General features: G+C 36.4%; 1 protein-coding gene and 1 non-coding gene across 5 annotated transcripts in view; one reads left to right on the top strand and one right to left on the bottom strand.

Annotated features, from left to right (window-relative positions):
- LOC138704564 (L-asparaginase-like) overlaps nt 1-25,985 on the bottom strand; it is a 79,648-nt gene that overhangs the window by 5,492 nt on the left and 48,171 nt on the right. For 3 of the 4 annotated variants that reach the window (XM_069832598.1, XM_069832599.1, XM_069832600.1), the window contains 7 exons: nt 13,147-13,272; nt 10,963-11,173; nt 10,623-10,735; nt 8,350-8,535; nt 6,409-6,522; nt 1,464-1,655; nt 1,149-1,273 (listed from right to left, as the gene is read on the bottom strand). In XM_069832598.1, coding sequence (XP_069688699.1) covers nt 1,149-1,273; nt 1,464-1,655; nt 6,409-6,522; nt 8,350-8,535; nt 10,623-10,735; nt 10,963-11,173; nt 13,147-13,272 — 1,067 coding nt within the window. Of the gene's footprint in view, nt 1-1,148; nt 1,274-1,463; nt 1,656-6,408; nt 6,523-8,349; nt 8,536-10,622; nt 10,736-10,962; nt 11,174-13,146; nt 13,273-23,086; nt 23,144-25,985 lie in introns of those variants that run through there. The other variant, XM_069832601.1, reaches the window with a different exon arrangement.
- Nucleotides 24,385-24,460, top strand: TRNAA-CGC (transfer RNA alanine (anticodon CGC)). The gene has a single exon. It is a non-coding gene; the product is annotated as a tRNA-Ala (tRNA).

The raw sequence follows: 25,985 nt of genomic DNA, 5'->3' as shown, positions 1-25,985 counted from the left end.
CTGTACCAGCGTCTGTTTTAATTTAGATGGATAATGATACAATCTTTTTAGTGAATGGAGAATAGAGAATGCCTTCTTACATGTATATTTAATATGCGTATCCCAATTGAGATTAGATTCGAAATGTACTCCGAGATTTTTGACGGTAGAGCTAAACGGGATGATTGTTTTATTCAGTTTCACAGGTGGAATATTCAGGTCGTTGACTTCAGGAATTAATCTACGGTTCGCGAACAGAATAGCCTGTGATTTACATGCGTTTAGAATAGAAAGAATGAGTAATTTGCATTAGTGGTTTTCAGAGCTCAGCTAAAATTTGTTGCCCGTCTTTACTTGATTATTAACTTTTTTTGCTGGGGATAATTATTTTAATTAAGATTACTAAGATTCGAAATAATGACGAGGACAATGGATAACACAATAATGAAGTAGAAGATCACATTATTGATGATTAAGAATAAAATAAAAGGATGATCATGAAGATGAATAAAAAGGTGATGAAGACGAAAAGAACAATTGATGGAGTAGTAAACTGGGAAAAATCTTCACAAACAATTTTCTCTTTGTTTCAACATGGACTTCCTGTGGCTACAACTGAGATTTTCATCATTGCAAGGTGATATTCTAAATATAGCATAGCATACCAGTAGCACAGCAAAATGTGTATGTAAATGCGACTTAGTTATGAAAAAGTGATCCGACTCCCAGAAAGTAGGAACCGGAACTGAAATCTTTAAGTTCAATGTTTCCCTTTTAAATAATTGATTAACTGGCGATCTTACTCGTGTTAATTGTGTAAGCATGTGCGGCTTACAGCTGTTTCGGTGCTTCTTCACACCATCCTCAGAGCCTACTAGATCTCGGCGTCATCTCGAACTTCGCTGCCTGTTGTGTGGGTGCGTTTGATTGTTGAAATGTGGTGTCAAATAGTGTGTGTGTTCTGAAATTGATCTGTGTGTTGAGAATTTGATCAGGGTGTGTTTTAGTGTGTCTGTATATTTCCCTTTTGTTTCAAAATTAGTTTACCAAAATTTTGTATAATAATCCTCCCCCTACTTCCTGATAATATTATCTAAAAAATGACAATTTTATGGGTTGGTTTCCTTTTGCTTAATTGTATCCATATTAAAATTTCAGCATAGGCCTACCTGTCTTTCTTGTGAACGCTAGCACCATTCAAAAGCAAAAATTCTACCACTTGCAAATTCCCTTCAGAGCAAGCCACATGTAGCGGTGTTCTGAAATCACTATTCTCAGATGAGAAGTCTGCACCCTGTTACAGAAAAACAAAGTTTAGAAATGCAGACATTTGTATTATGGTAGTGATAACTGAATAGTTATAGGCATGCAAAAGTCTTATTCCCAAATTTTATTTAACTTTTTTAATAAGGAGAAAAAATATTTCAATCACCATACTGCAATATCAATATTTAAAACAGGTTAACCAACACTTGTACACTAACCATTTCTTTCAGAGCTTCTAATTCTTCAATGTTTCCATTGGCAACATAGTAATTAATAAGAGCTGGTAGCATTATACTTTCCAATTTTGCCTTTTCTTCATTTGTGATCGAGTCAATGTTCGTCAACATACTTCTTTTACGAGAATGACTCTGTTCTGCACTTAACTCTCCACGTAAATTCTTCTGCATCATCTGCAAAATTGTACAAGTTGACACAATAACAATCTGCAAAAATTCATTTCAGAGTTACAAAAATATATTGCAAAAAGAATGTATTTCTGATTGGAAAGATATTTACAGAGGGATCACAATTCTTCAGAAATGAAATAGGTAATATGTAATAACAGTAGCAGATTTTCTTCGATCAGTTGGGTTCATGGGAGATCACAGAAAAAGTAATTTTTATATTTATTTTATTTGATAAATAATCTTAATAATATCACAATACGTTCACTACAATACAATATCTTATGCAGAAGGTCATGTGATAGGAATTTGGAATTAACACAAGAAATTCAACAGGTTATCTTACACATCAGCTATATACCTTCTTGAAGTGTAAAGAACAAGAAGTAGTCTACAGAAATGCAACTGTCAATTCAAACTATAAGATATAAAAACTGGGTTTGACCTGTAGCATAAAATGTTCAGTTCTAATAGTCTTTCATTTGACTTTCTACTTGTTAACAAGGGCAAGCCAGAAACGTCAGACTTCACACTATAGCAGAAGCAAATTTGTGTAAGTTTGAGTACAAATTGAATTAAATCAGAATAATTTCGAGGGAAAAATTGTTCTGGAGCCGGGTATCGAACCCGGGACCTTTGGTTTAACGTACCAACGCTCTACCACTGAGCTACTCGGGAACTCTAACCGACACCGATCCAATTTTTCCCTCTATATCCACAGACCTCAAAGTGGGCTAACAACCGTCAAGCAACCAACTTCGAGTGTGCACTAACTCCGTGTGACTTAAATTGTGGTTTTCTGTTAACGAACAGTGACGTGTATTATGTAAATCAAGATTTTCAGGTATAACTCCCTGTAAAGTTGATTTGAATAATTTCGAGGGAAAAATTGTTCCGGAGCCGGGTATCGAACCCGGGACCTTTGGTTTAACGTACCAACGCTCTACCACTGAACTACTCAGGAACTCTTGATTTGAATTAAATCACTTTCTATGAACTATGTGTCGTACCATCATTTGAATATTTATGAAAAACAAGAAATGGATTCGGAACACCTCAAAATCTGTGCTTCAGTGGCTGGCCATGATAATATCTTTGAAAAATATTGGAGTGCAAGAGGTCAAATGACTTTATTGTCAAATGCCTGGCATTAGAAAACAACAACAACACCATATTTATGAAAAATTCTGCAATCTCTGTGAATAAAAATTAGGTGTGAGTACTGTAGTCACATTCTTGAAACTTTTATCCTCTAATTCAGCAGTCATCAGCACACTGCACTCTAGGGCTAGCGTCTCTTACCCACGGAGAAAACACTGCACTATGGTGCATTCGTAACTGCTAGCGGGTATGCTCTCTGCCTCTTCCTGCTGCACGACAGGGCACAACACGTTGCTCTGCTTATCCTTTACCCATTTCAGCAAGTGCTGACGACCACTGCTCTAATTTCAAAGAACTAGCATAGCATGCTCTATCAGTGGAACAGAACAGGATGTGTACTCTTCTTTAAAAAAAAAAACATCGTTCATTTTAGTGACTGAGTTTTCACTTCAGGGGAACTTGCTTCAGTTACTGCTGGTATGAAATTGGTTCTTTCTCACGGCACAGCCACTGTTCGAGAAAAAACACGATTTTGCAATACATTTAATAGGTGAACAATTACATGTATTCGTGTGCTCCCCTCTGGTAGAGCTGAGACGAGATGTTATGGCACCAACATGCGCGAAGTTTTAAATTGCCGCCCAGCAGGGTAGAGGAGTGGGGGTTGTTTGGGTTACGGTTCTCAAGCTCAGAGCGGCAGGCATATCCGTTTCATCTCTTTCCAAAAACATTCGTCTTACCTTAGTATCACCACTTTCCTACTCAAGAGTCCGAAGATACCTAATGGAATTACGCCCGCTATTCCATCTTTATATTCTTATTCTCCGTCCGAATCAGACGACTGATCTGTGCTGGAATCAGATGTCCCTAAGTTTATGGAAATGTTCTCCAAAATACTGTCCATCACGTGCTCACTTTCAATGTAATTGTTCTCTACTTTCTTCACATAATCATACACTGATATCCATTCTTGGAAGAAGCGATTGCAGAGTCGGCCTCTGCTTATGCATAGCGGAGAAATTATAGATGAGTCTTCTTATGACTTCCTCATCAAAACTGTCTACAGCTGCAACAATCTTCTTCTTCGGCTGTGATTTTTCCGGACTGGAGAAAGAATCTGCTGTTCCTGCCTCAATATTTTCCCCTTCTTTCCTGATTCTTGCCAAGGTTCGCTTTGAAATACCAATGGCAGCCAGTACCCTTGCACACACGCTTTTCAATGGAATTGGTATTCAGTTTACAGCCTCTTCTGACATGAATTTCCATACATTGTATGCTATTTCATGTCCTTGACTATGAACTACTCTATGATTTCACACCTTAGACAATGCCATAATGAGGGTGCTCAGAAGGACAATGTTTTCAGTATTAGCAATAGCGGTAGTAGCAGAACGATCTGAACACTCGGAATGCTAGTAACCAACTAACCCAACACCCCTCCAGTTGACTGTGAGGGCGAGTCCAAGCAAACGAACTAAAATGCGTCCCTCGCGCCAATGCCATAACTTCTCGTCCGGGCTCTAACAGGGTGTGGTGGAGTTACTCTAACGTGCAACTTTTTACAGCTGATACCATTTCTTTTAACAAGATGGAATTTTATTTCTTTAAGATATCCCAATGGCACATTGATCAAACTTATCAACTTCGACTTTGCCACATGTTCAGAATCAGTTTGGCAGATGGATACCAAAACAATAATTAACAGCAATAAATTCGTAATGATGTTCATATCTCCAGGCAGTATGACATAAAGCAGTTACATTTTGTGACTGTGTAAGCATTTGTGTACGATATTGTGAACTGCTGTTTTCGGCATATTCAGCTGTCTTGCTGTCATAGAAATGGACTTCCTTGGGCTTCTTATAAAAGAAGAGAGCCACAAAACTGACAACAAACGCAGTACAGGAGAAGAATTTTATATTTTCTCCTCATACTCTTGCATGTAGCATAATGCCAGTGTAAACAACAAAACTTATCGAGTTTCTCTTTATAACTATGTAAACATGGAGACAATAAATGCAATTGTTTCAGAGATATTTCTTCTTTTACGTCAATTCTTTCTCCGACACAGTATGCCTAGACCTATTTATTTCTGTATTATATATTTTCTTTCCAGCAAAGTGTGAGGTTCATTTGGTTATGATTTAACCAGGGGCGTATTTTGCAGGCTACCGGTGGTAGCCCAAGGAAATTACAAAAGAAAAAGTTTATAATATAACATAATGTAATAATTTTGTATTATTAGTTTTACCATAGTAATTAAAATTAAAGTAATTGTTAGATATACTGGGTGTTCCTGTCAAAGTGTGTCATGACGTCACTGTTGTTGGGTCACCGATTTGAAGCGAGTTTCAGCTTATATGTTAGAGAAGTTGCCTATTATTTAAGGCGTTCTTCAATCTGAACTTGAGAACTTGTACGGTATAACTTGAACGTCGTAGCAACAGATGGCGGTCTGTACGGTCTGTGTGCTACCATAACCTCTTTCGAACTGTGTTTTGCGCCGGCAAGTCATACGCAGGGTATTTGTTATCATCGGTTGCGTACAGTAACATTCCACAACACAAATCAAATGCTCCGTGTCCATGTTGACCGTCGAAGTTAATGTCAACAAATACGTAAGTAATCGTCTTAACCCTCTCCCTCATATCCCGACAGTAAGAAAAAAAAACTCACTTCAGTACGTGCTTCCAAACAGTTCACATTCTTGCCACTACTGGCGTTACGGTACGTATCGCTAAGTAGCTAATCTTCAGAATGAACGCCGTACTTCCTAGGCAACTTCTCTCGCATTTAGGTAATATGCCTTTGCGGAAGTGTAGGAAAATCGATTCTCTAGGCTCATCGGATAGCCACATGACAACATACAGCGAGCCATGACACATTTTGAGCTGAACACCCAGTATTTTGTGTAATAATAGGGTCAGCGGTAGCCCAAACCCTTTAACCAGCATACGCCACTGGATTTAACCTTCTTTATTCTCTTCAAACTTGTACATTTGACACAGTTTTTGTGTTTTAGCTTTTTTTTCATTTATTATTGGTAATAAATTATTGTCTATTAAATTTTATTTATATTCAAGATTTATAGGTTCTATATGATTTATACCATACATTTCTACTTATGGTATATCTAACATGCCACTCTTCAATTAATCATATAGGGTGAATGTTAGTACCAGTATATAGCCATTCTTTCATACGCATTAACTAGAGACTTTAGTAAACATTCTCTCGACTTTTCTTCTTCATAACACTTGATTATGTTTACAACAATTTCTCTTCATTCACTAGGATAACAGGAGTTTTTTTTTTTTTTTTTGGTAGAAGCGTGATTTCACCTTATCTTCTAAACTGTGGTTTATGCTTATTCTTTTTAGTTAAAGATACAGCGAAAAAATAGAGAACTCAAGACATTACAATGCAAAGCATGTGCATAATACTTCGTTTACAATGAGAATGTCGAACACAGAATGTTTATGCTGGTCTTCAGGCCTAACTGATGAGGAATTATCGCAGAGAGCTATGTCAACCACAGGTGCTCCAACAGCCGGACAAAAGGGTTCTTATTTCTTACGGGAAATAACACAGAATCATCGACACAGAGTAGTGAAATATGCAAGCCTATTAAAATAACATTACCAAAATAAATGATTACCTCGCACTTCACAGCAGCATCCCATTCTGTCTTAGATAACACATACGAAAGCTTGGTTAATGCTGCCTCAGGGGTCATATCCATGCCAGGGATGACTCCTGCTTGCTCAAGAACCTGTACAAATCGAAGAAAAATAAAATAATCTTCAATGCCATTACCATGAAGTTCTCATTTCAAGACAGATATACCTATTACAGTTCAGATTAGCAACAGACTAATAGAAAGAATTCAGAAACTCTGTTACACATCTGTGGGAAGAGACAAAGAAAGAAAATGGATGTAAACAAAGCACATTTTAATAAAAACCTTTAGTATAAACGGATGAATTATAATGCCCACGGAATACTTTGAGGCACTTAGTTATGGAAGAATTCAATAAAGCCGGCTATACCTGAAAGACAGTTAAATTAATTGTCCAGAATAAAATGCGCCGGACGCAATTAATTCAGGCCCTCATAAAGGGATAAAGGACATTATTATTATTATTATCATCATCATTATTATTATCATTATCACTGTTACGATTATTATTATTATTACTATTATTATCATTATCTCTATTGTTATAATTATCATTATTATTAATATTATTATCATTATTATTATTATTATTATTATTACTGCTATTATTATCATCACCATTATCATCATTATTATTAACATTATTACTATTATTATTATATTATCATTATCACTGTTATTATTATTATTATTATTATTACTACTACTGCTATTATTATCATCATTATTATTAACATTATTACTATTATTATTATATTATCATTATCACTGTTATTATTATTATTATTATTATTATCATCATCATCATCATCATAAACATAAGGCATATCTTCAGAGGCTAAAATAAAAAGAAATTCATATTAAAATGAAAACTTTTAATGTTTCATTTCAATGTAACTACTGATAAGTAGGTCTAAAGAAAGTAGGTAATTCTTAGGCCGTGTCTCAAAGCTACATTTTCAGCTGTAGTGAACTAGATTGTTGACTAAATAGCCGGATGTGACGTCCGAAGTTATGATCCAAAGCTACGTAGTGCATAGCAATCAAGTCCGTAGTAGCTAGTAAACGAAAATGCTTGCTTGATTGATGACTTGTTCACTAAACAAACATGGATACCTCATCAGCAATTGGGGTTATGAAATCTGAAAATGCTTTGGAAGTGAAATAATGTAAATATAATGTAGAATAACACGTTAACTTTGAACACTGATATTGTTAGTAACTTCTATACAATGTTTTAAACATTATTGTAATATATTAGGCCCTTATCATTTCCACACAACTCGTAATGAAACTGCATTAGGACACTGCCTTCTTAATTTAGTGCTGCACCGTGACGTCATGGTTTTTAGAAAAATAATCTATGAAGAAGGCCATGTTTCCAGCATACATGTCCAAAGCTCCCTAGTGTGTAGTTTACAAGTCACCTAGTTGCTAGTCACTAGTGTGTAGTATGGACTTTAGCTTTGAGACACAGCCTCATTACCTTTAAATTTGAGAAATTAATGTGGTAGTTAGTAATCTATAGCAATTAGAAAGAGCATTTCCGAATAAAAGATTAAAAAGAAGGGTAACACATATAACATAACTTACAACACACTAAGGTACTCGTATAATACAATCATGTGAAAATGTGTAACAGAACATTCCCTTAAATAACAAAGACTTCACAGCAATAATAAAAGAATAAGATAATAATAAAGCAATATTGAAATGAAAAAGACTGGTTAAATCAAAACCTTCTGAAAAAACCAGCCCCATAGTTGCTTTTTCATCAGAGACTTCACAGGATATAGGCCTACTAGAGATCAAATCACGCTTCCTTCGATGAGAAGTCGTGAGTGCCTGAACTCTGAACTACAATCGAATTTGAATAATGTGAATGATTATGTGGTGAACAATTACTGGACATGTACTAACCATTCCTGTCTCGTAATTGGCACTCACGCTACCCTCAATACACTGAGTACAGTTGACAATGAGAACGCCTCTGCGAGTTGCCGCCTTCAGTTCTTCCATCAGGTCTTCTCTGTTGCTTGGAACGTTGCCAGCGCCGTATGTTTGCAAAACGACTCCTTCAATGGGTGGTTGCAAGAATGCCCTTACCTGAATATTCACAATAAATACATATAAATACTAATAACTATTATCTGTGCACTTCGAACTGACGGCTCAAGGTCACGTACAAACGTACAAAAGTATAAATCCGGCACGAGTCACTGAATTGAAAACTGTGAACTGAAGCACTGGTAATTCCGGCTGTCCCAGCTGACTTTAATTGAGGAGAATGGTCCAGGATTGGGTAAGCACACGTGGCAAATGCAGTCCATTGCTTGACTTTGAGCTGTCAGTTCGAAATGTACAGATAATAATGTATTAAAGTAGGCAAAAGGAATATTCGCAGTTGAACCTATTGTCCTTTATACTATTTCCATTCATACTCTATCTCTAATTGTGCTCTTACAGTTTCTTTTATAGGTTGCTTCCAAAATAACTTTCGCCCTCTACAAATAAGTCGCATAAATGAAAGTATGTATATATTAAAATAAATAGTGCTTGTATATCAAAATGTTTGTGTACTTTTTTTTTGCAACATTACAGTTTTATCATTACACAGCATTACAAGTAAACATTATTTTTAACACAAAGATTAAAACGCCGAGAAAGCTATATTAATATAAAAGGAATTATTTTTCAGATATATTTCATGTAAAAATAATATATAATACTATAGTCGCGACGCTGTTATTCCCGGCGTGACTCCTCCTCTTTGCTTACGTCTTAAGAAATGAAGGCTCTATAAAGTCTAGGTAGGTAGTATCGTTCGCCATTTTTGTTCTTTCGTTGCCAAGCTACTAGACGAGGAATCTATTTGCGACACCGTTAAACATTATCATGTCGTAGCTCCTATGATGATAATTCAGCAAATAATTGAGCGGCAAATAACGTCCTCATGTGCTTTCTGCAACCGCCAACGAAAGAGCCAAAATGGCGGGCGATTATTTTAATTATTTATCGAGCCTTAGGAAATGCATAACGTCTTCATCAGCGAATCATAAGACGCACACATTTAAATGTAGCCGACCTGCAATGTGATTGGCTGCCGGATATTAGAGCGACGGGACTATAGGGCATTCAATAAGTAATGACAACAATACTGTAAATCAGCGCTTCTAGGGGAGAGCATCGGAATCTTTTAGTACTTAATAAAGGTGCGATTGTTGCATAAATGTGGAATACCAGAAGTCTTTAAGTAACCATATTTTGTGAATACAGGGACTGTTTCTGATTTCTATTAAGTAAAACCGCACTAAAAATGTTCAGGAGGTATGAACAAAGATGCTTCATACAAATACAAGTTGCAAGAGGAAAAAATGCAACTCAGTGCTTTGCGGCATTACAAGAAGCTTGTGGGAGAGAAGTCCTACCATAACGAACTATTGCAAGATGGGTGGAAGAGAGGCATTCGCATTCAATCAACAGTTGACATCCAAAGAGCTTTAAATCGATCAGTGAGCTCCAGATATGATGCTGCAGATGGAGTCTAACCTGTTTCTAGTGTAGCTACTCGGGCACTTACATGCTGTAACGTTCATTGTTTCAGTCACTCTGAAGACGTGACATTTCTTACCATCAAGACTTTTCTAATTTCGAATAACGACTTTCGAAAAAAAAAATTGTAATAATTCAGTTTAATTACAAATAAACCTTTCGCACATGCAGCATCTCAATTCTTATCACTTTCACTCCAGTGTTTCAATGCTTGTACCCTTCAGTGCTCGCGCCAAAATTTGTAACACCAGTACTCGCGTGGATTACATTTGTAATCCATTCTAAAAACATGTATACAGAAAAAAAATCACAATTACATCCAAACATTTCAGACATCAGAGTTAAACTGTAGCAGGAAGGTACTGAAGATTTCACGCTATCAGCGTTGAAAGCTGAGATGTGATGACGTAATAAACTGCAGTGGATTACAAAAGTATGCCACGCGAGTATTGAAGGGTTAATCAGTGAACGGACACGTTATGTGATCGCAAGTGTTGTGCACAGGCGCTTTTGACACTGGACATGTGCGATATATAATTCTATGACTTAGAAATATTCTAGCGAGGGACAATCTTTTTATCTACCATAGTACAGCATATTCACAATAATCAGAAAAATCTCCTAGGCTGACAGATACTTACAGCTTGACTTGTGATGTTGGGGAACAGCCTCAGGAGTCCAACATTAGGATTCAGAGTCGACTGAACTCTGAATTTGTCAATAGTGTGCGGCCGAAAAATCAACTGAGGGTCCACTGAAAATAGAATTGATAAATAAATATTAAATATCAATAATTAATGCTTTCTTGAGAAATGCAGAATTGAATGACATTACTACAAATAATATCAGTTTTAATTAAATTGCTGATTAATGTAAGGCTGACAACACTAATTAACTATAATGTGTAGGTACCTAGTATGTGAATTTCTTATAGAACATTATGAGAATTCTGTACTCAAGTCGTAAACACTGATATCTTACCTTCGATATTTATACCAATTTTAGCAATTGGAGACATGTTTGGGGAATCAAATGCGAGGAAAGCATCTGTGCTTTTCTTCATAGTTCTGTTACCCCGGAATAAATTATTCCGAAAGAAAACTGTCACCTCAGGAATGACATAGTTCCCTGCAAGAACTAGTGCTCCCAGAATGTTGTCTCTTCCATCACTTCTTGATTCGAAAACTGGAATCTAGAAAAAAAAAAAAAGACATTAATCACATTGAGAAAGAAATCTGACAACATGTAACAAAAAAGTTAAACTGCTTATCCCAGACAAATGTCTTTTCATTTTCGTGCATTCGTTTGTCAAAATCAAAATTTGTATTGCAGAATGAAATCCCTAACAGCAGTGGCGGATGTTGGAATGAAGTTCCAAAATGCCATTTCACTCTCAAAATAATAAAATTTTGAACGTGTCTTTTGTTTTCACTTCACTGACGAGTTGTTATTACATTACTTCAGTTGCAATGCCTATCCTTCTGCTTAGGTGTATTGGCAACATGCAATACTAGAAAGGACTTTATGGAGCTTCTCATTTGCAGTAAGTATTCAGTATGACAGGCCATGATAAACTCTACTACTACTTCACATCCTTGACACTAAGTTCATCTGTGGACAGAATCACAGAGTTAACTCACAATCGATATTGAATGACAAATGTTTAAGATTTCTTTGCGATCAAAAATGAAGGACCAATTAAGTAAAGCATATAATACTTACTTATTTTAACTTACTTAACTTACCTAACTTAACTTACTTACCTTACTTACTTCACTTACTTACCTACTTACCTTACCTACTTTTACTTACCTACCTACCTTTATTTACCTACCTACCTTACCTACTTTTACTTACCTACCTACCTTTATTTACCTACCTACCTTACCTACTTTTACTTACCTACCTACCTTTATTTACCTACCTACCTTACCTACTTTTACTTACCTACCTACCTTACCTACTTTTACTTACCTACCTACCTTACCTACTTTTACTTACCTACCTACCTTTATTTACCTACTTACCTTATCTACTTTTACTTACCTACCTACCTTTATTTACCTACCTACCTTACCTACTTTTACTTACCTACCTTACCTACTTTTACTTACCTACCTACCTTTATTTACCTACCTACCTTACCTAATTTTACTTACCTACCTACCTTTATTTACCTACCTACCTTACCTACTTTTACTTACCTACCTACCTTTATTTACCTACCTACCTTACCTACTTTTACTTACTTACCTACCTACCTTTATTTACGTACCTACCTTACCTACTTTTACTTACCTACCTTTATTTATCTACCTACCTTACCTACTTTTACTTACCTACCTACCTTTATTTACCTACCTACCTTACTTACTTTTACTTACCTACCTTTATTTACCTACCTTACCTACTTTTACTTACCTACCTACCTTTATTTACCTACCTACCTTACCTAATTTTACTTACCTACCTACCTTTATTTACCTACCTACCTTACCTACTTTTACTTACCTACCTACCTTTATTTACCTACCTACCTTACCTACTTTTACTTACCTACCTACCTTACCTACTTTTACTTACGTACCTACCTTACCTACTTTTACTTACCTACCTACCTTTATTTACCTACCTACCTTACCTACTTTTACTTACCTACCTACCTTTATTTACCTACCTACCTTACCTACTTTTACTTACCTACCTACCTTTATTTACCTACCTACCTTACCTACTTTTACTTACCTACCTACCTACCTTACCTACTTTTACTTACCTACCTACCTTACCTACCTACCTTACCTACTTTTACTTACCTACCTACCTTACCTACTTTTACTTACCTACCTACCTTTATTTACCTACCTACCTTACCTACTTTTACTTACCTACCTACCTTTATTTACCTACCTACCTTACCTACTTTTACCTACCTACCTTTACTTACCTACCCTACCTACCTACCTACCTACTTACTTACTTACTAGGAACCTGGAGGTTCATTGCCGCCCTCACATAAGCACGCCATCGGTCCCTATCCAGTGCAAGATTAATCCAGTCCCTATCATCATATCCCTCCTCCCTCAAATTTATGGCTAGTTAACTTAGTAAAGGCAGTATTGTTATTTAACATACACAATTACATAGTACTCAATACCACTTTACCTGTGATCCAGTTACGATGACGGTCTTTCCAAGATTTTCGAACATGAACGAAAGAGCTGAAGCAGTGTAAGCCAATGTGTCAGTTCCATGGAGAATGACGAAACCATCGTAGGATTCGTACGATTTCTGAAAACGAGAAGAAATTATTCATAGTTATATTAAGGATTCTGCATGTCTGAAGTTCAGAGCACAGAATATCCCTGACGTAATACATTCTGACTCTTAAAAGAAATTTAAATGCGTAAAAAAGTAAATTAATGTTGTACACTAACAATGTAGGGGAGACTGTTGTACCTTTAGCACAGTGTACCTTTGAACATTTTTTGTTTTTTAATGTTTGCTGCTACCTAGAGGACTCAAACTGAAGTAGATTGTAGAGAAAGCCGCTAAGTAGCTCTGGTCGTAGTTTCAGTTTGATTTATTGCAAAGTGTGAGTTCCGTGGACAAAAGAATTTTTTTAGTACCAAAAATAAACATTTCGTTCATTGATATATGTTTTCTAACACAAAACCAGATTGCATTTGTTAATATCTTTCAAGTACGGTGTGTTCCCTATCATCTGGTGAGTAATAACACATTTTAATTTCCATGATTTATTTGACTCTCTAGTTTTCGGAGCCATATTTGTTTAAACGTGCACCCTCTTGTACCTTTGAACACAAAATATCTTGTACCATGGAACATGTTCCAAATTACACGATACTATCGGTTTTTGTTTTTCTTTTATTTTAAGGTCATGTCACGAAGTAAGTCTGGAATTAAAGAGGCCTTCAATTGATCCGGATGCCTTGAAGAAAGCTGTTGAAGCAGTTATTGCTCCTCCAGGAAATAAAATCTCAATCAGAGAAGTCTGCTCTGGTTTATGATGGCAAATACATTTTAAATATGATTGCCAGTTTTTACAGCTATATTCCCTCCTATATTCCATGTGTTCCAACTTACAAGAGGGTATGTTCCAAGGTACATGATCCTGTTGTACCTTTGAACACATTGCATATCTCTTCATTTTATTTTTTCCATCCTTAATAGATCTGTGAAACAGGAAATACATACAGGAAGTTGTAAAGGAATCTTCAATAATTATTTCAAGCATTTTTTCATTTAAAAAATTTCATTTCCCAAAATTAAAAAAAATAAAATGTGAAAAGTGTTTAAAGGTACAACAGTCTCCCCTATCGCATAGGCTATTGTTTATTATTACTAGGGGGCGGATTTTAGCATATTTGCATATTTTATTCCTGAGTTGCAAATCATATGCTACCATTGTATAAATGCATTTCAAGCTATTGTAAATAAAGGTCAAGATTTTATACTGTGCATATTTAAGCGGTTATGCATGTCTAAGCTTTTAGCGCATATAAAAGCATATTTTTGTTATTATCTTAATCTATCTGGTGCTTAAACCAAGATTAAGAATACAAAAAATCGCAAAAATGGAATACAGAAAAAACGCAGACATTGAAACACAATACAATAGCTACATTTATTGCATTTTTTTTTATTTTAGTAGGTTATTTTACGACGCTTTATCAACATCTTAGGTTATTTAGCGTCTGAATGATATAACGGTGAAATGAGTCCGGGGTCCAACACCGAAAGTTACCCAGCATTTGCTCATATTGGGTTGACGGAAAACCACGGAAAAAACCTCAACCAGGTAACTTGCCCCGACCGGGAATCGAACCCGGGGCACCTGGTTTCGCGGCTAGACGCGTGTACAGGTGTAGACTTTATTCATTGCAATATGACAACATGCATACAGTGCACTGTTGTCGGCGAATAATTTCGGACAATTCCGTAGCAAAAAACAAAACACTCCATAATGAAAAAATGCACTCCTGACTTTGTATAAATGTATGATATAGAGACGCTATGATAGATGAAAGTTGAGAGTGAAATAATGGATAATCAAAAAAATCAAGAAGCCTCCTTATCGTCTACGTCGCACGTTCATAAAATTCTGACAGTTGTCACGAGAACGCTCCAATATGATAAACGCGGAAATTGCAGGAAGTGTTGATAGACTTCTTTGCGCTCGCTAAACTCCAATTTCCCCACCTGTCAACAATAACAAGAGCTATAGTCCCGTCGCTCTAATTTCCGGCAGCCAATCGCGTTGCAGGTCGGCTACATTTGGACGTGTGCGTCTTGTGATTTGCTGATTCATTTCTTAAGGCTCGATAAATACTGAATATAATCGCCCGCCATTTTAGCTCTTTCGTTGGCGTTCGCAGAAAGCACACGAAGACATTATTTGCCGCTCAATTATTTGCTGAATTACATTGCGTTTGATTTATTATCATAGGAGCTACGACATGATAATGTTTAACGGTGTGGCAAATAGATTTCTCGTATGGTAGCTCGGCAACGTAAGACCAAAAATGGCGCACGATACTACCTACCTTGACTTTATAGAGCCTTCACTTTCTAAGACGTAAGCAAAGAGGCGGAGTCACGCCGGAAATAACAGCGTCGGGACTATAGATAATGCAATTTTCTGTCTTCTACTTGCCGACGTGGCAAATCAGCCTAATTTTATAATTAATCATACACTTAATTATAAAACGCATAATAGGTTTTTTTATTTGTGTTAATGTATTATATTGCCCCCTTCAATCTTACTTATTTACTTATTTATTATTTATTTATTTATTCATTTACTTATTTATTTTTGTATTTTATAGGTACATATATTCTAGAAAATAAAATTAATTTGCATTAACACTGTAACAGATTCACTTTGTATAATGAATTAACAACTCTTAGATACCCATCCTGTAATATTGATGTTTTCTATCCATAATATTCTAGACTTTCATGCTCTACCGCTTGCCGATTTCAGGGGACTTGCTCCGCGTGTTATATCTAATAAGTGAGTGAACACTGATTCTCTCCTGTATCGACGGAGCATTATCACTCCTCAACGTATGATCCTTTCCTCCTGAATCATCCCTCTTGCGCTTGTTCGATTCCTGGACGACGCATGGCATTCTTTTATCAGTAAACTGACCTCTATCAGGTAGTGCCTGGGATTCTTTCCCAGGAGGTAAAGCAACTCTAAAAGACAGTAGATTTATAAAACTAAACCCTACGCATTACACTGTAGTGTCTAATGTACAGATCAAATAAATGCAGGGGGAGGCAGTAGGGAGAACGGCCCGTACTGGGAAGTCAGATTTTTTACTTTTTAAAATATAATCATATAGATTTTTTAAACATATTGATCACGACTATCTATATTTTCCGTATAGGCTACGTTGATTTCATTACAACATATCGAGGGACAAATAGTCAGCACTGAATGTTTTTCTTCTTACACTGAGTTGCTTGCTTGTTTTTCCTTTGTACGAAGAAGAGGTTCCGAAGGTTCACACACTGCGGCCTCGAATGGGCTTATTGTGTCTTACCAATCCTTTAATTAGTAATGATTGTTGAAATCTGAAAGGCTGCTTTCTTTATTTTTATTTATTTATTTATTTGATGGTGTCAATAAAGACACATGTCATTACAAGTTCCAGATCACGTGGACCATTGCCTTAACCAGAATATTGCTTATAACATGAGTACGTAAATGAAGTGTGACCATCTTCTCCATCAGAAACGGAGACTGGTAAGCTGGATGTGTAGGTAAACTTTCAGAGTCAATGACTTTTGCAGAAACGTTTACTTGATTGTTCACTGAATGCTATGTGTAATTATGGTTTAATAAGTGGATTAGGATGTGTTTGTAGTTTCTGAAGATAATTTTTACGTAAATGCTGCACGTAGTCACTGAATAAAATGATTTCAAGGTCACTGTAGAGTTGTGCGTTAGTAATGTAAAGATCAGCTCCTGTGATGGTTCTGCACACAGCTCTTTGGATGGCATCGAGTTTGTTGATGTGGCGGGGATGGGTTTGAGCCCAAATTTCTGACGCGTAGGACATGTATGATCGTACAAGTGATGTGTACAGCAATAGTTTGGTTTTGAGGGGAATTAAGCTTTTAAGTATTGGTTATAATGCTAAGAATCTTTGCAGATCTCTGTCTCGTACTAACTGTATATGTTGTCTGTATGTCTATAGATATCGCGGCTCAGCTACGTGGTGCCATCTGTCGATTCAGCATTAAAAACTTAGGATTCCGATGAAGTCCCACTAGAGTGCCCGTTCCACACTCTTAAGAATTATAGTCCATGAGTAGGGAAGAAAATGCTTTACCCCAGCGTTTCTCAAACTATGGTCCGCGGACCACCTGTGGTCCTCGAGATCTGCCCTTGTGGTCCTTCAAAAAAGACAGAAGAAAAAATAAAATTCAAACGAATTGCGTATCTCACTATAGCTTAAAATCTCAGAGTTTGGAAATGACACATAGCAATCGAATTTCACTTCTTCTCCCAGTACTGACATTTTATGAAATTATTACCCTACTCGTCTATCTACTTCCCACTCTACTCTTAGCAGCAAAAGAGAGATTTAAAGCACTATACACATGGTGTTTCTCGACATATTTTCCCTGCACATCTGGCGCCGCGCCTGTAACCCAGCCAGAGACCACCCGAATTCATAACAGAGGACAAAAGTACCGAATTTTAAAATATAAGTATACTGGTATTAAAATATGCTACGAAAATGATAAATTTGCTTTCGAAGGGAACAAGAGTAAGGTGGTCCGCGGAACTGTTCTGGCTTTAAAAAGTGGTTCCCATTTCAAAAACGTTTGAGAAACGCTGCTTTACCCCAAGTGAGATGGAAACCTACAGACGCTCTGGTTAGACGTTGTATGATCCACAGAGGAATAAATTTAAATATTAAAAAAGCAGAAAGAACGTGTAACAAGTCAATAAATTACTTTTGAACTAACCTCAATGACGCCCGCAATATGTTGCCAGTGTTCCTGAGACATATCACAGCTACGAAGTGGACGCCCATATTCTTGTATAAGATAGAGAATGCGATTTTCGCCTTTCTTACAACTGGCACAGAAGAAAGGGAATGAGCTATTAATGACAATTAATTTATTTGTTGTGCACGTCATGTCACAAATAATACTTGCTAGGATTCTGAATCCTAGAAAGAATACAACAACAATGATTCTTGCAAATGACTACAGTCAGTGGCGGCCAATACTGATGTGCTAAGGTTCTGTACGTATGTATTTATTCACACAGCAAATGGGTATGTACCCTGTGGCAGTGGTAACTAATTACACTCAATAATGAAAATTATAAACACAATTAATAATAATAATAATAATAATAATAATAATAATAATAATAATAATAATAATAATAGGGAGCATCCTAAGTTAAATGAAGCACGATCACTTAAAGTAACATTTAAAGTAAATCTAATTTGTATCTTAACCCTAAGTTCGAACTAAAACTCACGAGTATGATATGTTCATACCTGTACAAGTACCTTTCAGCACTACACTCATTTCACTGACAACTCACTCACTGCACTGGAACTACGACACATTTCACAGATTCTATCCTGATTTCACTAACACTTCAAAAACATTTCACTGTTCAAATACTTTGCACCGCCACTATAAACTTTAAAGCTTCACTGACAGAAACATAGGCCTACTTCACTTACATAACACACTTCATACTTCACTGACACAATATACTTCTTCACTGATACAACACTTCAATAACAAATATCAATCACACCCTTTAAATAGTGTGTATAATATAGGCTACTACCGTCTATTAGTAAAGTCGTTAAGCTTATTTTTAAATACATTTTTGGTTATTGGTAAAGCCTTTAGTAAGTCTGCAGATAAAGCATTCCAGTCCCTGATAGTACGATCTACAGCACATTGCAAATTTTGTTCAATATTTATTTTCTGTTACTAATATACGATACATTTTATCGATTCAGATATGAGAAAAATTATTTACCAGTTTGTTCTCTGGTCAGTTTCAGGAATCTTCATGCTACTTTTCCCTACAATACTTTAAAGAGGGGCGCTCGATAGTGTCGTAGGTCGTAGTTAAGACGTAACACTACGAGGCCGGAAGGTCGCGGGTTCGATTCTCGATGGGGTCATGGATTTTCTCCATCGAACCAATCCTTCCGGCCGCACTATAGTTCTGAGGTTTATTATGGCTCTGAGGTTTATTCAGCCTCTAACAGAAGTTAATACTAGGAGTACTTCCTTGGGCGTAAAGGCAGCTAGCACGTATGACTGAAATCCCCACTGCCATTAATACCAAAAATAAATTGTCCGTACAGGTGGAAGCCGTAACCTCCCCACACCCTCTGGTCATTTGGCCTGTATTGGAGTAGGCTCTATCCTTTTCTCGTAACATCTGAAAGAGCAAAATACGGTCTCTATCCATTTGTTTAAGCCATTTATTTCTAGCTCTTCGCGCACATTATAGGTCTACTGCTAATGTGCTACAAAATTTGCATTCACGAGTCAACGACAGGTATTACGTTACGCTTATAATATGTATTGTATGACGTTCTTCACATACTTTTTAACTTTATCACTAGAATCGTCGCAATAAAGTGATAACTGTGAATTTGTATATTCATTCATAGTGTTCTGCTCAAGGGCAGGTCTTTCACTGCAAACCCAACATTCTTCAGTTTTTTCTATTTTCTGCCTTCCTCTTTGTCTCCTCATATGATCCATATATCTTAATGTCATCTATCATCTGATACCTTCTTCTGCCCTGAACTCTTCTCCCATTCACCATTCCTTCCAGTGCATCCTTCAGAAGACAGTTTCTTCCGAATCAGTGACCCAGCCAATTCCTTTTCCTCTTTCTGATCAGTTTCAGCATCATTCTTTCTTCACCCACTCTTTCCAACACAGGTTTGTTTCTTACTCTGTCTGTCCATTTCACACGCTCCATCCTTCTCTATATCCACATTTCAAATGTTCCTGTTCGCTTCTCTTCACTTCGTCGTGATGTCCATGTTTCTGCCCCATACAATGCTACGCTCCATACAAAGCACTTCACTAGTCTCTTCCTTAGTTCTTTCTCTAGAAGTCCGCAGAAGATGCTTGTTTTTAATTTGTATATAAACAATGTTTTATCAAGGCAATTTATAAAAAAGTGGATAAACTAATTCTAAAAACAAAAGTAAGTATGAGAAATTTTAATACGTAATAGGCATATTGTGCCGATCCGGAGTTGCGTTCGGGGGCAGGTTCGATTCCCACTTGGGCTTGGGTTAACTGGTTGGGTTTTTTTCCGAGGTTTTTCCAACCGTACGACAAATGGCGAATCCTCGGCCTCATCTCGCGATCAGAAATCAGAAATCCCATGACGCTAAATAACCTCATAGTTGATACAGCGTCGTTAAATTAACAAGTAAAAAAATAGGCATATTGTGTTTCATTTTCCCAGTTCCGTAAAAACGAATGGGGAGATCATAGTGCTAACCACAAGATACTCCGTACTAGTAGGATGATCGTTCACCTCTACCGATGCATATGAACGTGAGGTCAGCACTCGGCTGGTAGGTCATTGGACCTCTATGAGCTTTCGCGCCCAGATGTGTGTTTCATTTTAATATCTTAGGTTACAGTACATGAGCCGCCACTGCATAAAATATAATTCTGAGATAATTTAATTAAGATTACAATATAATACTCACGGCAAAGGAATGAATTTAGATTTGTCAGTTTCCTTAAGAACATTCACGTGATCTTCGTCACACATATATGGAAGACACCTGAGATATGCCTCCAAAGAGCCCGGAATGTACATCGGAGCTATGGGAAATACAAATATATGGACCGATATACATTTTAATGCAGCTAAGATTTTTCGAAGTGGTTTTTAATCATGTTTGTAAAGCTAAAGAATCCGGAAAAATAATTTTCAGATTAAGTGCAAGAAGGATTAAATTTCAGGTCGTCGAACCTACTGAGGGCATACAAATTAAAACAATGGACAGCCACAATCATTTGAGGAAGTTCATGAAACGCAACATACCTTTTCTGTTCCGACAAATTTTTCCACCGACAAAGAAAACAAGAACTCTCTTTTCATTTTCCGTATGTGAAATATTTACAGAAGGGGTGTCTGAAGGTATCTTGCTTTCAGCTGTTGATATACTTATTTGTAACAATATTCTTCCAGTTTCTGCTGTCATTTTAACCTTAAAAACGTAAGTGATGCAACATAGCCACGACACAATGTAACAAATTCTACGTTACGAGTAGCAAACCTACTAATAAATAAATTCACTAATTCTATGTCATATCATGTATTGTGTGTCTCCATTTCATATACTGTTTATTCATGTAATTTACATTTCTGATTAGTCTACGTAAAGAACTTATAATATGTAAAATATGACGATGTATGAATTTATTGTATTCACATTAAAAAGAGAACAACAATTACCATGACAGTTGAAAATGAAGGGAAAGAAGATGAGAAATAAATGAGATGGAGAAGAAGAGGGGGAAAAGAAAAGAGGAAGTCATTAGTTTTTATTTCGAACTCGCTATCGCTATGCTTCAAGTTCAGACAAACTAAGTTAATTTTTTATTATTGTTTTGCATGACAACGTGTCATTTGTTTACAACGAACAAATGACCACCGCCTGCTGCAATGCCGATGGCTGCTTGCTTATACCACAGTCTACTATATACAGTCACGAAGCTTGAGTTTTGAGGGTGCTAGAAACAATAGACTGTGCCGGTACTATTTTGTATTGCCTGCAATGAGGCGATATTAGCGATCCTAGTGGTGAGCAGCTATCTAATGTTTGCATATTTACTACGTATTGAGCTTAGTGACTGTATATACTAGACTGTGTTTATACTGCCTACGCATTCAATGGTCAAACATATAACATGCCTATATGCCATCTAGCGACAATTTTTTTTCTGTTGCTCAATTACAAAAGCTTCTATGTGACAGAATTAAAAATAGTTTTCAAGTCAAAATTGCAAATTAACTACTAGTAGGACATTTTATGGAACTTGTAAGGTTAAGTAATTATTTTTGTTCTTAAAAAACTGACGAAGACCATAGTATATTTGGTGCTGCCACCTATCAATTTAAGGAAAGCTTTGTATTCTAACCATTCTAGGTCTTATGAGCAGGCCAGCGAATAGGGATTATAAAGAATGGACACTGAGCGAATTTTCCTGTGTTTTGTTTCTCTGTGCGCCAGCGTTTAGTTCCACTTTCAAGCGCTAGAGGTTAGTGTAATCGAGCATACGCTAAGATAATAACTGAGTATAGAGTTGAGACACAGGATCCAAACATCGCCTACCTTATTGCATAATCCAGTAACGCTTTGCTTCAAATAAATTCAAGTTAACAGCTTTTCCTTATTTCTCAATGACAAACTAGTAGTAATAATAATTTTTTATATTTCAGATATAATAAATTATGTTATAAAATAATATAATATATTATAAAATTATGTATCAAATTCGTTTAATATTTGCATTTAATATAATATAGATTTATGGTTTTACTTCTCATAAGAGTTTTGTTTTTCCAATTTCAGTGCTATCAAATCATTACATATTTTAATTGTTGTTGGGGTCAACGTCTCAACTCTCATTATAAAGGAGCTCTAGAGTCTAGACATTACAGTTAATGACGGATGTATTATTTTATGGATCCAATTTATTTTATTTGAGTACATAATGTACCTAGATGTATTAATTATATGTGTTATATTTCCGCTGTGTCGACTGCTAGCTGGTGTGATGTCAGCGCCAACTCTAGGGAGAAAGCAGAAACTCACGCTCTAGCTGGCTTGAAGGTCATTGAAATTAGTCCGGCTACATCAAAGGTACCGACGCGAAGTGTCCATTCTTTATAATCCCTATTCGCTGAGCAGGCAGTATAAGCAGCCATCAGGTGCGTTGAAGCAGGTGGTTCAAAGACAATAATGTCTATAAGGACCGCAGATTCCAATCACGTACAGTGTATTTCAGTTGTGATATTTACATCACAATTCTCGCTAACCTTAATATCTTGGGCTATACGCATCCACTCGTTCATTGTCATGTTGGAGGAATCCAGGAGAGGGCAGTACTCTTCTATGTGATACAGGATATTGCAGGAATCGGGTCCGGCCCTATAGAAAGAATCACAGACAGCAGGTGGATTTGTGTTGAGATAATAATGCAATTAAATAAATACTGCACAACTACAATTCCCATCATACGAGAGAGAAAACAAAATTCTAGACTCCTCGAGTTTCGGCAGTATATAGAGAGTGGATGGTAACCTCTGCACCAAAATGAAACTGGTGATAGATCATGAGGCAGATTTGAAAAATCTAAACAAGTCTTTTCTCTAACATAGAGGAAATTGTTCTGTTTCTATGAAGCATTTGGCAACATCACGGCTACTGCAATAACTCTAAGCAAACGCGACTTACACTCCTTACCTTCCCCTCCCCCTCTGCTGTATTTAGTCGGTAACACGCGACAGTGACCTGCATTGCATAATTTATTTTAACGATTTTTCACAATTATTCAATTTAAATTCATGGCTAAACAGTTTAATTTGCAAAAAAAAAAAATAATAATAATAAATAAAAAAAATTAAAGACATTAACTCTTCAGATTATTTGTATCTATCTGCTTGTATAGCAATCTGCTATTTCTCTCGGACCATTGCCTCAATAGAGCGCTGCAAACATTGGGCAAAGACTATTTTTTTCCTGCTATCATACGATGCGTTAGTAATATTTAACTGCACTGAAATTAATCATGTTTATTTCTACATCACATATTCATTTTTTATGAGGTCTCGCCCACCTCATTGAATACTACACGCTACTATGAAGTAGCCAATATGTATTATTACTATTTAATACGAGAAAAATTCCTACTGGCACAGGGAATCGAACCCAGGACCTCTCAGCTCTGCGCGCTGAGCGCTCTTTCCAACTGAGCTATGCCGGGACACGATCCACGGCGCCGGCCGAACCCCTCTCGTAATGCTTTTACGGCCTTACTACCTGCATTTGAGACGATACAAGTCATATATGCAGGAGCGCATATTTTAAATGACTTTATGGCCATATTCAACATCAGTTTGTGACAACTGCTAACAGTTAATACATCACATTTTCATTTTGTATGAGGTCTCGCTCACCTCATTGAATACTACACGGCTACTATGAAGTAGCCAATATGTATTATTACTATTTAATACGAGAAAATTTCGTACCGGCATGCACCGGGAATCGAACCTAGGACCTCTCAGCTTTGCGCGCATTACGAGAGGGGTTCGGCCGGCGCCGTGGATCGTGTCCCGGCATAGCTCAGTTGGAAAGAGCGCTCAGCGCGCAGAACTGAGAGGTCCTGGGTTCGATTCCCGGTGCCGGTACGAATTTTTCTCGTATTAAATAGTAATAAGTTTATTTTTGTCAAGTGATGTAGATCAGATATCAAGTTTCCTTATAAATCCTTTCATTTTATCCCTGATTGTTGTTATGTTAACATCTTGGCCTTTGCGAACTATTATTCAAAGTGTTTAAGTGTTCGAAAAATAAATGAGCAAAATAGGCCAGTCTAAGAAGCCAAAAAGAATTGCAAAGTAGGTTTATATATATTCCGATTCCTGGTCTTGCAGCTACCGGTATATTAGAAGTTGGGTGATATCCACTGGTTTTGAGTAAAATTATCGCTGTTTTCGATTTTACTGATATTTATCTCTTTCGAATGTGATTAAGTACGGATAGTGAGGGGTCGCAAGCAAATGTTTCGCCCTAAAGTGGATTACTCCTTCGAAAAGTTTGGGGACCACTGTTGTAAACAAACTGTAGCCGAACTAACTAGATATCTTGAGAAGCGAAGTTGACAAGGATTTCCTCTTCACTTATTCTACTTATCTACAGAAAACTTATATTGGTAAATGTAATCTTACTCACGGATATACTAGAAAATGATTTATCTCGGAGTTCTGAAGGTTTTTTCTGGCGTATTCAGCATCATGCAAATATGGGAGCTTCCGCAGAAACGCCTCCAAGGCGTTGGGTACTGGCACCAGAACTAAATATAAATTGATATCGACGCATAAGGGTGAGAATTTAACTTTTCTTTATAGTATCGACGGTATACTAAAGAAATAAACAACACTAACAGCATCTTTATTTTATTATTCCTTGCAACTATATGCCTACACCGTGGTTACAAATTATTGGACCATTTCAGAAGGCTATATTTCACCAATATTGAAAATACATGATCTTACCACCATTTGAAAGAGGGAAATTGACAGGGCTGGGCAAAATACTGACATCCAAGTATTTCAAATACAAATATAAAATACTTTAAAGAATAGTACGTATTTGAATTACAAATGCAAAATGCTTTTAAAAATTTAACCAAAATACATTTGTATTTCAAATACTCGATATACCGGTAATATATAAAGAAGTAAAAATATTACTGAAAATCTAAAATATTATATTAACATTAAAAGTATTTTTATCTCGAAGTTTTATATAAACACTGTAACTGAACATTCTTCCTTTTCCCAGTCAGCAATGAAATTATGTTACATCTGAATAATTACTGTTACCTTTCAGAAAAAGAGTTTCTCAAAAAGTTCATCAGATAAGAATCCCCTTGCTGATGAATGAATAAATAAATCCTGCAAAACAGAACAGTCTTTCTACAGGCGCAGAGGAACACAAACTTGTATTATACTTTATAAAAAACTTGTTTCACTGTTGGGTAATTCTCCAGAGTGCACAGGGTTGTCCTTTTGCCATTGAAGAATTGTATGACTTATACTCCGCTGTAGACAAGTTCTTTTCTTTTTGCTTTTCAAAGTCTGTTGTGATTGAGTTGAAAACATAAAAATTGTTTTCATCATCTTCATCGTCTGAACTGACCAAAGGTGTAGC

The sequence above is a fragment of the Periplaneta americana genome, chromosome 8, assembly GCF_040183065.1.
Source record: "Periplaneta americana isolate PAMFEO1 chromosome 8, P.americana_PAMFEO1_priV1, whole genome shotgun sequence".
NCBI classification, from domain to species: domain Eukaryota; kingdom Metazoa; phylum Arthropoda; class Insecta; order Blattodea; family Blattidae; genus Periplaneta; species Periplaneta americana.
Note: the sequence above shows the minus strand (reverse complement) of the source record. Positions and strands in the feature narration are given on the sequence as shown.